At 40.2% G+C, this 13,298-nt stretch overlaps 1 protein-coding gene across 5 annotated transcripts in view; it reads right to left on the bottom strand.

The window, feature by feature from the left end:
- TRPC7 (transient receptor potential cation channel subfamily C member 7) overlaps positions 1-10,356 on the bottom strand; it is a 73,150-nt gene extending 62,794 nt beyond the window's left edge. For all 5 annotated transcript variants that reach the window (XM_027794382.2, XM_055813101.1, XM_055813103.1 and 2 more), the window contains exon 1: positions 9,586-10,356. In XM_027794382.2, the coding sequence (XP_027650183.1) occupies positions 9,586-10,338 (753 nt within the window). In that variant the 5' untranslated portion in view covers positions 10,339-10,356. The remainder of the gene's footprint in view (positions 1-9,585) is intronic.
- Between the last annotated feature and the right edge of the window lie 2,942 nt (positions 10,357-13,298).

The following is a 13,298-nucleotide window of genomic DNA, read 5'->3' as shown; positions in this document are numbered from 1 at the left end:
ATGTGCAATCAGACTGGAAGCAGTGAGCTTTAAGTGCCGCAGTTGCACTGCTGCTCGTCCTTAATCGAGTAGGACTAGAAATTGGTTCCCAAGGAGCTGTAAAGGGTAATAAGCATTGCACTAATGGTGTGCAGATGGGCACTGCCAAGCATCTCACTTGCAGTAGCACCACAGGAAACAAAAGTATCCCAGCTGTACTCTCTGGGAGATTCAAATATTTCCAGGGTTCCTTCTGCCCTGCCATCTCCAAATGCCGGAAGTTTCCTCCGAACAATTTTTTGAAGGGAGCAAAACCCTTAAGGCATTAATTAAAATATTAAATTTTCTTACACTGGTGCATTGTCTCTGATTTGATGTGTTGAAAGGGTCTTTTTTCCCCCTTCACTCTTTCAAGAGAGAGACATGGGCTTGCTCCTCTGTGAAGAGAATGTTTTTTCCCAGAAAGTATTTTGTCAACTTTTAAAGACGTTTTCTTTTTCTTTTTTTTTTTTTTTTTAAAAAAAAAACTTTAGCTGGGAGATTTTATCAGTAACAACACTCAATCATCCCTCAAGTAGGCTAAATAACCTTGTAGGCAGTGACCAGGATCCCATTTTAGGTAGCCGCTCAGTGGCTAGTACTGTCGCTAGAGTTACAACTTCCATGAATAATGGCCTTATTTTTTCCAGGATCAGGCGTGGGTTGTAGATGGCTGACTTATACCCTTCACTATGAATCACAGCATCTACTACTCCATTTTACTGTGAATAGACACAGACAGATGCTGACATACCTTCACATTTGCAGATACAAACATCTTTTTTTCAAGACAGCTCCAGGCACCACAGCTTTGGCATCGGTTCTAAACCACTCTGAAGAGCTTTGGCGATTTTCTTCTCATGCAACATTTTAAAACCATTTTGCTTGGGCAATGTGCCAAGCAGAAAATTATTTAATCACAGAACATAGAAAGAGCACTTACAATAACAGCTCTCAAAGTATAGAGGATATTTCTTAATCTATAAACATTTAAAGAGAACAATACAAGAGCCACAAATTTGGTGGTTTTTTAAGGTCAGAAGGGTTCTCTACATCCATTTTCCACAGTCTCTGCAAGACTTCCATGCAAAACACATCTGCAATTAATTAATTTACCTCTCAAGACAAACTCAATGTGACATCTGTTATTAGTGAATTTATCTCTGAAAAAGAACAGCATGGAGAATGAGTTCCTTATGTACAAAGAGAGTCCCACTCAGTGAGCCAAACACAAATTACACTGCAAAGCGTAAATATATTCTCCTTCTCTCATGTTCTTTCCGTGATCATTTTTAATTTCCTCTCTTATTTTAATATCTCATTTGTTCCAACAATAAGTTAAAAATTTGATAATAGGTAATTTGTTTTCCTGCATTACTAGGACTTGATTCTTTCCTGTATTATGAGTTGGGTAATTGGTTGTATCAGCTTATGCATTTGCTATGCACAAGTGAAAATTGAAAAAAAAAAAATTGTAGCTTCTAAACATACATTTTTTTCAAGGCAGTAGAGAAAATTGGCTTTTAAGTGAGAAGGGAAAAAAGAACAAACTGTTCCTTTTTAAAGCTAAAAAATACGAGACCACATCCCTAACACCATTTCTATGCAAAAGTAAGTTCTTATTAAAGACCTGGAAAAGTTAATATCTGAAAAACTTTAAAAAAAGATTATAGATTACCAGCATGTCTTTAGAAATAGCAGTTTGCATCACTTCAACAGAAGCGCACAACTCTTTTGACTGTGCACTAGCAGTGCAAATGTATGGAGCAATATATACATTTCTGTTCTTTCTCAGGTATCATGCATATTTAGGTAAAAAAAAATAATCAAAAAGTGAGTCACCTTTTTGACTTTGAATATCAAGATGGCTCCAAAGGCAGCAGAGATCTCCCTTAGAGAAGCCGATGGTACTGAAGTAACACAAAGCCAACAGGAGAAGCAGGGAACGAGCTAATTAGAACATTAATTGCAACACAAGAAGGGTCTGAAAGAGATGCTCTGGCTCAGCTAAATCAAAGTCCAGTATCATCAGGTATTAATTTGGAATAAATTCAAATAACCTAGTGACCTGCTCTCTCAATTAGAAATTTAGCAATGAGAGGCAGAAGAGGTAGCTGAGGAAAGGGGTACAATGGGAGGAGGCACTTCGCACTCCTGAGCAGCTGCTTTTTGGGGTGGTTGTCAGAAAACTTGCAGGAGGAGAAACAGCAGTTGCTCCACAGCTGTGTGCAGGACCTGGTGTGAGAGGCAGCTGCTTGGGAATAGTGACGGTTCATGTACTCAAAAGTGTGTATAATGGCAATGCTTGATTTTCAAAACAGGAACTACATAATACTGATTATACTTGTGCAGGAGAAAATAAAACCAGCAGAAAAAAGGAGTGCTTATATTCTCTCTACCAGGCCAGATTTCTGAACTTCCCTTTGTCTTCCCTTCCTAAAACCCAGCAAAGTGAAACAGCAGGAAAAAAGTCGCACAAGTGAAAAGACAGCTTTTTAAAAAAATGCAAGTCCTGTCTGGAAATAAAAAAGAACAGAAATTCTGGAAAATTAAATGAAAGCTTAAAGAAAGGCCAGATACAAAACACTAAAGCCTTGAAGAGCATCTTACTGAAATAATAAATATGAGTCAAAAAATGTGTTCCCAAACATATCAGGAGCATGAAGTCTGCCAGAGAGTATGTTGAGGCAGAGGTTGTGAAGGGATCACTCCAGGAAGAGTGGGTCAGAGCCGAAAACCTGATTGATTTACAAGAGCGTTAATGAGGCTACTTAGGGAGGTTCTCACAACAATCTTTTTTTTTTTTTGTTTTTTTCTTTTTTAATGAAAGATGAGTTTCAGGGGCTGCCTCCAATCAGTCAGTCCTGAGAGCACACAACTCTAAGAGTTTGTTTGGTTTGGGTAGGAAGCAGAGTGTCTAAGCCAGCCTTGCTGGTTTACAGCCCGAGGGGTTTAATGAGTTTTTCTTTTTCCAAGTCCACTGCTATCCTCCATTCTCACAAAATACTTCCCTTTCCAACTATTCTGCTTCCCCAAATTTTCTGCTCCTTCCTATTTTTTTTATCACTTCTTTCAGAAAGCAATAGCTTAATAATGATTTTTTCCCCCTCCATGCAGTATGTATTTTTCATGCTACAATGCTTCCGGGGGGGGTGGGGGGGGGGGGCGCATGTGGTGACACACACCAGAGTTCAACTTTTGCAGTCAGCTCGCTTTTCCAATTTTTCTTAGGCTTTCAGATTTTTTTTGTATCTTCTTTTCTCTATATTTATTACCATCCCACCTTATTTTCTTACAAATTTTAGAATAACCCCGCCCTATTTATTTTTCATTTGAAGAGACGGACTTTCATTAAGTCAAATTTCACCAAGCTGAGCAATCAAAAAGGTGAAAGGAAGCAATTCACAATCTCTGAGGTACTTAACCCCAGCAATGCCCACGATTCGCAGATGGCCTGAGAAATGAAGAGGTTGGGAGGCGTTCAGTGTTGCAGAGCCACAAATCTCAAAAAAGCTGCAGCTTCTCAGCAAGATATAACCAGACATGGCAGTCCTTACTACTCTGCAACAGCAGTACGGTGTCATCCTCAAAGTGCAGGATCTGCTCCCAGTTTCTTATTTGCAGAGATAAAGTCAGAAACACTAAGAAAATTTGCAAGGTCATTTCTCTTGAGAAGCTTAGGCGAAGCACACCCTGTGAAGTTAACAATTTCTATTTAGGTAGGAAAGAGGTGGGGCTGACATCCTGGAGCAAGAGCTGTGCTGCAGGAAAGCCAGATGATCCCTAACTGATACAAGTCACTGAGTCTCCAGGGCTGTTTTGCCACTCTTCCAGCATCATGTGAATTTAGGGATTTGGGCCTCAGCTGTTGAACATTACTGCAGCCCCAATAAAACAAGAAGCAGTTCCTAACAGGTGCATCTCTGCAGGCATCTCCACACTTGACTTGCCGCTGCACAAGCCCTCACTCTCCACAAATTACATCGCAGCCAGCTGCAGTCCACCAGCCAGCTGAGCTGGACACGATGCTCACTTGCACACCAGAGCAGGCTTACAGCTAGGATCTGCTTTCTGATCCCAACGTTTTTTAGAGAAAGGACAACAGTTAAAGGAAAAGTGACAGCAAGAGGCATATAATTTAGAAACAAGCTACGCTGTAGTAAATGAACTGACAATGTTGGTAGGATCGGTAAACAAAGACCACGCACCATATGTCTTCCAGGTGGTGGTTTTCACCATGCCTTTGGTATCATTTTAATCAACAGGAGCTGAGATCTTATTTAACACTTATGGTTGGTGAGATCTTTTCTTAGCCCCCTTTGCGATTCTATAATTTAATTTGTCTGGATTGCTAAATGGAATGAATTGGCTGATTGTCACCACCACAAGGATGTTTCCTGCCGTACACAAGCATGTAGTCTAATCTGAAAGCATGCAAGGCTGTAGACGGGGCGTAGAGTGGGATCTCACCAGACACAGCAGTGTGCAGTCATAGCTTTAAAAAAGTAAACAGAGCTGTTCTGTGTTCCACTCGCTGTTTCTAGGATGTAGACAGTAATATTGAGCCTAACACTGCTGTTAAAGGCAGCTGCAAATCCTGCAGACTGTTCGCTAGAAATGTAATCTCCTGAAGGGTTCAATGAACATACACAAATGTTCCTGTTGACTCTGCTTTTAATATTCCAGTCCTAGAAATTAGTTGCCTAGCTGTGGACAGCTGGCACCTGTGAAGACATCTGCATATGGTTTTACACCAAGATGACACGGCGAAGATCGATTTCTCTGCACCAAGGAGGAGAGCAGTTCTCAGCAGCCTGGCTCGTGGGTGATGATGTGCTCGTACGGACAAATCCTGGCTCTGTCAGTCATACTGGAAGTGACCTCAAGCTTACTTACATGGGCAAAACAAACAGAATGCACTGGTAGATGAGAGAAGGATTATTCGCTTTATGACTCAGGCCCAGGGTCTGTCAACTTTGAAAGAAATGGGAGTGTACACAGTTTTTTTTCAATTTGAGTAAAAGAGAGTGAAAAAGAGGGGAGCCTTCCTCCTTACGTGGACTAGAGGGATCCTAGCTCTGCGAGGCTGACATTATGTTTGCTCTCTCAAAACAGCTTCATATTTTAATCACTGGCTGTTTTCCACCTTTCATGGAAAACTACAAAGCACATTAACTTTGTCCTATATTTATGTTTTAATTTTACTTTCAATTTTTAATTAAATAAACCCCTCAGTTTCCCACTGCTAGGAACCCTCTAGTCCACACAGGGAGGAAGGCTCTCCTCTCCTCCTCTCTCTTTTCAATGTCAATACAGTGGACTAAATCAGGCCCCCAGTCTGTATTGCCCTTGCTCCAGTAGATGTTGATTTTATTTTTCCTTTGTAAACAGAAAATGAAAACTGGGAAGAAGGAGAATGTGAAACCAGTACTTAATTTTGAGCTTGCAAATGGGATATACAAAAATGGCGAAGTACAGAATTCAGATTGTTTTTCCAACTTGGGCTGCCTCCACTATGGAAGGGTACTTTTGCATAAAGACCTGCAAACATACACAGTGACTCTGACATTTACTTCTTTCTTTTCTGAAATTTCAAGAATCCACCTCTGAGGGGTTTCCTACGCACCCTATTTCTAGGCTAACTGCCAGGACATTTAATGCAATTACATTCCTAGTATTTTTGGTAGGAACAACCCGTTCAATATTCTTCATCTTATATTGGAGAAGGGGGATTATTTATTTCTAGACTCATGGACTACATGTTTCAAAGCAATTTGTTTTCTCCCATTAATATGAAAACTTTTGTGCAACATTTTGACACTAGAAAATGTAAGGGAAAAACAAAATTACTCCTCCCCCCTCCCCCCACCCCCACCCCCCCCCGCCCCGCCTTCCCCAATGAGCATTGCAAAAGCTGACATTTGCTTGAAATAATAGAACATCAACATTGATCCAAATTTTACATTTGTTTTAAATACTGGACAGATTCTTATTTTCTGTGGCCTCATCTAAGCTTCAGTGAAAACGCACTGATTTACTCCAGGAGAGTATCTGCTCCAGTAAGACAATTGCATTGACTGGCTCTGTGAGCTTCCCTGTTTCTTCCAGCTCCAAGTCTCCACTGTTATTATTCTTTTCAGCATGTGGGAAAACATATAGTAGCTGACTGTCTTGACCTTGATTTGGAGCCAAATTCAAGACATCAAGAAAGGAGCTCAACAGGGCAGTATATCCACTCCAGACTGATAGCCAGAACATCTACTCTTGCTTTAAAGACCTATTGATTGGTCAACAGAAAGGCCAGCAGTGTGATCTAGCATATGTCCAGACCCCTATTGTCACCTTAATAACACTCTCATATTACCTTGCGATGTGTGATGCTTACGCAAAGAAGAGTTGTAAGACAGTGTATGACTGAATTTTAGCAACTTTGGGTGAGAACAATCTACTCAGCTTCTGCCACTGTGAAAACTAATGGATAAAATTATTTTCACCTAGTAATCTTCATTGGAGTCTCTCTGAAACCGTGGCCAACCGCAGTTAATGCAAATTGTCTCCTTTAAAGTGGTTCAGGTGGCTGTTTTGTTTCACCTTTTGTATCTGTTCAAAGAGGCAGCTCACCTAAAAAATTTCATGTTCTCTAAAAACACAGTGCATGTTCTGGCTCTTCAGTCTGATGCGCTGATTAGTGCTATTGCATAACAGATTTAGGGCGGCAAGCAGCAGGTGAGAAGCACTGCATCTATATTTTAATTAGCTCATGCTAGGAGTTCCTTCAGTTACTTAATTACTATTTGTCCACCCACATTATTAAAATCTTACTCATGTCCTTCCGTTTCAAGGACTTTTTGTACCTCCTGAAAACTGTATTGCTAAGATTGCATATAAATAACTGTTCTGAAATAATCCCAAGCAATAATTTTCTAAATCTGTTGAGCACCAATTAAATTACAGAACTTTAGAAACAAAAAATTATATTTCTAGGAAAGTGTTATTTTAGGCACAAAAAAGTCCTCTGGAGCTTGTCTGGTTTCATAATTTTTTCATTATTTATGGGCTTCTTAAATACATTTTCAGCAATTGTGTTCTTCTCTATAAATGAATTCTCAAAACGTCATATTCTGTGAAAATAAACCTTACTGTTTTATTAATACCCTGTTCCACATCACACTTACTATGTTAATAAGAATAAATGCTTTTGCATAAACGCATACACCTGATTTTTTGTCTACAGTGAGAAGACATTATAATCTTGAGAAGTTCCTTATTTCTGGAAGTATTAAAATACTAAAGGAATGTGACAACTTTGAAGTAAACTAGGGGTATGGGTACTTCTGAGTTACTTCACTAACCTACATAGATGTTGCACAGAACCTTCCTACAAGGCAACGAAATCTGAAAGCCTTCCTGGAAATCCAGCAATTTGGCAAAGGGCTTCTAATGTTTTTTCCAGTATTGATTTACTCGCATCAGTTTGCCAGTGCTGGAGAGATGTTACTGCCATGAGACTATTTAAACATTTGATTCCTTCTTTGCTCCTGGAGGATTCATGTACCTGCCAGTGCCGGTCTAGACAACGCTGGCAGTTCTGCGAACAAAAGGAGGGATTCTGGTAGAAATGGATTTGCTTTTCTGCAGCAAGATACTTATCAGAACTGACAGGTATGTAATACTGGGGCTGTCTATACTCCACACAATATATCTTTTTCTACTGGAAAGAAGCTGGAACATTAATGAGATATGAATCTTGTTAACTGTGGGTGTGAGCCCACTGTGCTTTCACGCTGGAGTAACTCTCATTCAAGCAGCCGGATTCACAGAACACAGTGAGGTTACTTCATTAGGGCTCAATGTGATGCAAGTAAAAAATCCCTTTTAAATTATTGTGTCCTTGCAAATCTGATTCACATGTGTAAAAGAGTTTGCAGGATTTTGCCCTAATTCTATTGCCAAAAAAGCTCAGTGATTCGGGTACTTTTTCCTGTTAGAGACTTACTACAGAGTTTCAAAAGTAACAGCCTAAGAACATGCTTTCTTCTCACTTTTAAACTGAAGAGCATAGAATCGTTTAGGTTGGAAAAGACCTTTCAGATCATCAAGTCTGACTGTTAACCCAGCACTGCCAAGTGCATCACTAAACCATGTCCCTGAGTACCACATCTACACATCTTGTAAATACCCCCAGGGATGGTGACTCCACCACCTCCCTGGGCAGCCTGTTCCAGTGCTCGACCACCCTTTCTGTGAAGAAATTTTTCCTAATCTCCAACCTAAACCTCCCCGGCACAACTTGAGGCCATTTCTTCTTGTCCTATTGCTTGTCACCTGGGAGAAGGGACCGACCTCCCCTGCCTACACCCCCCTGTCAGGCAGCTGTGGGGAGCGAGAAGGTCACCCCTGAGCCTCCTTTTCTGCAGGCTGAGCACCCCCAGCTACCCCCGCCACCCCCCATCAGGCTGGTGCCCCAGCCCCTTCCCCAGCCCCCTGCCCATCCCTGGACACGCTCCAGCCCCTCAGCGTCCCTCTGGGAGTGAGGGGCCCGACACTGACCCCAGGGGTCACAGTGTGGCCCCACCAGTGCCCAGCACAGGGGGGACAACCACTGCCCTGGTCCTTTGCAGCCTATAACTACAAATCTGGAAATTGATGCTTTAAGACTTGAATAGTTTTCTAAATTAAAAGTAACGGCTTCCTGGCAAGCATCCTACTCCAGTTCACTCACAACATAGATTTTATTACCCTAGTGTCACTGATCATAGCTGCACAATAGTGGTAAGTCAGAAAACAGTCTTATGTTGATGACTGAGCCACTGAAAATTATTTTTTTCATGACTAATTTATTTTTGAAAGGGAGACATTGCTATTTATGTCATGGAAATTACTTAGAGAAATAATGCAAATGGCATTGGGCATTTACAAACTCATTATGATAATGGCAATCTTGAATAACTTGTAAGAATGTTCTGCAAGTCCCACTGTTATGTTTGCATGATGATAAATTTTATAACAATCTCTTGATCATTTCTCTCCTCCTTTCTCATGAAATCCATCATATAAAGATGCACTACCAAACCATTAAGATGAAATGCAATTTAAATTATTTTACACGGAACCAAAATTGCTTAGTTTATACCCTTTATCATTGAAACAGAACTAGGTGTACTGGATTCTTAAGCCGTTAAACCAACCTCTAGAGCTCTGCCTCTAAATAGATTGCTCAATTAAAAAGACTTACCTTTCTTACAAAAAATGAGTCTCCATCTTTGTAATAATCTAATTTTTATTCCTGCTGCAAACTAAAGAGTCTAAGCAATCACAGTGTGCAACGTAAGAACTCCAGGTAAGGATGTCTCTGCTATAATATGCAATGTTCAGTTCCATGTATTTATTAACTGGGGGATGCACAGTGATCTAAATCTATGTGTAGTTAACACACCTGGCAGTTTCTGCAGCTTCTGTTTCCTCCCCCACCCCCTCCAACGGAAAACCAAGACTTGATCAACCATATAAAGCACACAGCACCCTGAATACATTCAGCCCAAGGAAAAAGGCACAGTGGTGAATTACCTTAAATTCAGTTTCAATGTTCGCTAGTCTGGCCAATTCATTGCTTAGCTCTAAAGCAGTAAGGACAGGGTCTTCACTGGAAAGAGACAAATAAGCAGCACTGGCTAATCCTTTGTAGGCATTCATTCTCGATCGAGAGTGACTAAAGGAATCTTTCCTCTGTTTCTCAATACATTCATTGCACTTGCAAAAATAGTCATGTGGCCTTTCAATCCGCGCGCCTTTTAGAAGTAAGATGTGAACAATTTCATACTCCTGGCAGTGGGCAGCAAGTATGATAGGGGTAATGTCATGGGAGAACCGAGTTCCATCTTCATCATAAGCATAAAAATCATCATCTCTCAGTTCCTGCTCAAGGGGGCTGAGTGTGAGACGCTGTCCTTGTGCAAAGGCTGGGTGGTTCAATATTGCTTCCACAATGCGCACGTATCCTTTACTGATGGCTAACAAAAGCGCATCTCCGACTCGAGCGAGATTCTCCTTTTTGAGGAGGAGCTCTGTCACTTCCAGGTGCTCATTCCCTACAGCTAACTGAAGAGCATTTTGTCCCATATAATCGACACAATTGAAGTTCAAGGTTTTGGATTCCTCCAGCATTTTTCGCACAACAGGAATGTTGCCATATTCTGCAGAATCGAGAAAACGTTCCTCTTCTGCAGTCAGGCTGGTGCCTTTCTCATTGAACATGTAGGCTGGGCCCCGGATGGCCTGCCTCCGGCCCTTCTCCCGAAGGGTTGTGTGCCTTCGATGCATGTTTTTATAATTGCTGTTTCTCAACCTGCAGAATACCAGAAAGGAAGGTTGGTTATATTCTCAGAGAGTCATGGTCTCACATAACCTGAAATAAGGATAAAAATATCTCATTATGATCAGATCTCGCTAGCTTTATGATCTGGGCCAGTTGTTTAAAATCATTTAAGATACATGTGGAATAAAGAAGATTAGCTTTACGAACAACAGACAAGTTTTCTTCCAACTTGTACACCCTTCTGGATATCAACAAGGATACACAGCACGTTAACTCGAGAAATAGAAAAAAAAAAAAAAGAAAAAAAGATAGTATGAACATATTGGTTTTCATTTTATTGTTTAGAACTTCATTACACAGTATTTAGGAGTGATATCTACACCATAATATTTCTCTGACTTACTCTTTTTGAATTTTATCCTTGAGGACATGAGCCCTAAAGAAAGTTAGTAGGACTATGTCAATAGACCTTGGATCAGGCCAACAAGCTATGTTCCATAAAGTTAAAAATCATGCCTCTAATTTTGAACACACAGTAACAAGGGTAGAGATGTTGCATGTTCTGTTAAGATTCAGCTGGTACAAGTAAACCACCTATTAATTCACTGCTTTTTTCATGCTACATAATACCATTTTTCTGTTTCCTGATCTAGAGCCGTTTAATGAATAACCGTCTGAATTTTTTCACTGAAATATAGTTTGCAGCTACTCTAAATACAAGTACCCAAATCCTGGGGCCAGTCTTGAAAAACAGGAATAACTCCTGATTTGGTGTCACATCACTCCCCAGTAAGCATCTTTCAGAGTGCCACTGCAGAAAGAAGAGAACACAGTTATCTGACCACAAACAGAGGGCAGATCAAAAATGGTCATGAGTTTCCCCACTGATTATGTGGCTGAAATGCCTTCACTTGCAGTTGGTGGGATGGACACAAACTGTTCTTATTCTACCTTCTCTGGAACCCCTGACGAAAACTATGCCACATGCAAATGGGCTCAAAGGGGAGTAAACCGTTGTATGAATTTAACTAAAATCCTAAATCTATCTGTGGTTTTAAAATGTTCACACTTTGCATTCAGTGCCATCTCATAGTTTTTTAATTTCATTGCAGTAGCATCTTAACGAAATCATAGTCCCTCTTTTAGAGTCTAAGCATGCGGTGTTAATTTCCATCCTAAGCCTACAGAACGTGCAGCCTGAGTAAAAAGGTATAAACAACACTGCTTCCACAAAAAGCATTTGCACTCAGTCCCATAGCAAGTCCTAAATCATTTGGATAAAATTTGCAGGAGCTTCTAAGCTGCAGTGGGCAGATGTAACAAGTAAGCAGGTGTTAATGCTCAGTGGGTGGCGAAGGTTCATCCTTCCACACTCCATCTGTTCCTCAAGGCAGATTTGACCTTCAGTCAATGAAAAGTTCATGTGGTGCTCTGAAAAATACTACTGGAGTTTGGAAGTGCTGTCATGAATGACGAAAGGGAAAGGTGCCAGGAAACAGAGTGGAGTAGATATATTGCCTTCAGTAATACGTAATGAAATAACGTATGTAATAACACAGTAATGGAATTAAGTAAAAGCCCGGGAAAACAAAAGGCATCAGAATCCCCAAATACCTAAAATATCAGGACACAGAAATTCTCAAGGTAGCTGTTCCCATGCAACTAACATATACATGTGCAGCTATCATCTTAATTCATCACTTTTTTACTGATCTAGAATAGAAAGCCAATACTGGAGAGTTTCAAACAAATTTTACGGAAAATTTTTAGCAGTTACATTAAAATTTTAACAAATCCTAAGAAAGCAATTTTGTGACCATACGCAGTTGAAAGAGAGGTTCATAGTTAAGAACCTGTTTCCCTAAGCTTTGATGCATCCATATAACAACTTACTAAAAGCTGGAAGAAACTAAACATATCATCCTATGCTCCACTGAGAGATGAAGTGTTATACGAACCTTAAAACTAAGGTTGTGAAAGAAAGTTTAAGGACACAGACATGAGGAACATAAGAATAATGAAGGAGATACGGTTACGTAAAATTAATACCCAAGACTGAATGAAGTTTTCTATAAGAGAAAACAATAACAGTAAAAAAAAATAAAAAATACCATTAACATATCTAACACTGACAAGGAGACAGAAGTCTCTAAAGCAGCAAAATGCCTGGGGTAAAACCGAGGCCCCTTTGAAGTCAACCATTCAAGATCCATTGAGTTCAGTGGAGTCCAAATTTTGCAAACACATATGCACATGCACACACACATACACAATGTCCCCAACAATTAGCTTTCATCTTAGAAGCAGCCCCAGTGAGATCAAGAGGACTAACATGTGCTTAAAACGAAGTAATGAACCATATGCAGAAGTGCTTATCTAAACTGGAGGGCATGTCCTTAGCTGTTCAGGACAACATTTAAGTTTTAAACCTGCACTGAAGTCTTACTGAGTTCACGTAAGGACTATACATACCAATAAACACTTCTGAATTCTGACTTTGTTAGATAGAGACTTAAGGTACCAGGAAGCACTTTACACATTTGCAGTCGTGGGCTTTCCTGGATGTTAAATTAAACCTCTTAAAATGTTAAGCAACTTAAAAGGATGAGCTGGTGATGGCTTAAGCAACTGTGGCTGGGATTGACTGGAAAGCAGTCCAGCTCCTGCAGCTGCTCAGTGATGACCTGTGGGTGCAGCAGGATTGCACGCGCCTAAATATCTTAGGGCTGTTAATTGCAATAGCTGCTTCAAGCTGGAGGAATTCCACTGGGCTTTTCTGATGTTCAAAAACCATGTAGGGCAAGATATTTGGCAACCTTGTTTGTTGTTATATTTAATGGTCAGTACTGGAAGCAACTCAGCTATATGGATCATTTCCAGCAGTGAGGAATTTATTAGATATTTTGCCTGATGTCCAAGTATAATTCTTGATACTTAATTCTTCTTTTCTTAGAAAAACTTTTCT

This window comes from Falco peregrinus, chromosome 8, assembly GCF_023634155.1.
Source record: "Falco peregrinus isolate bFalPer1 chromosome 8, bFalPer1.pri, whole genome shotgun sequence".
In the NCBI taxonomy this organism is placed as follows: domain Eukaryota; kingdom Metazoa; phylum Chordata; class Aves; order Falconiformes; family Falconidae; genus Falco; species Falco peregrinus.
This window is presented reverse-complemented; position numbering and strand designations above follow the sequence as displayed.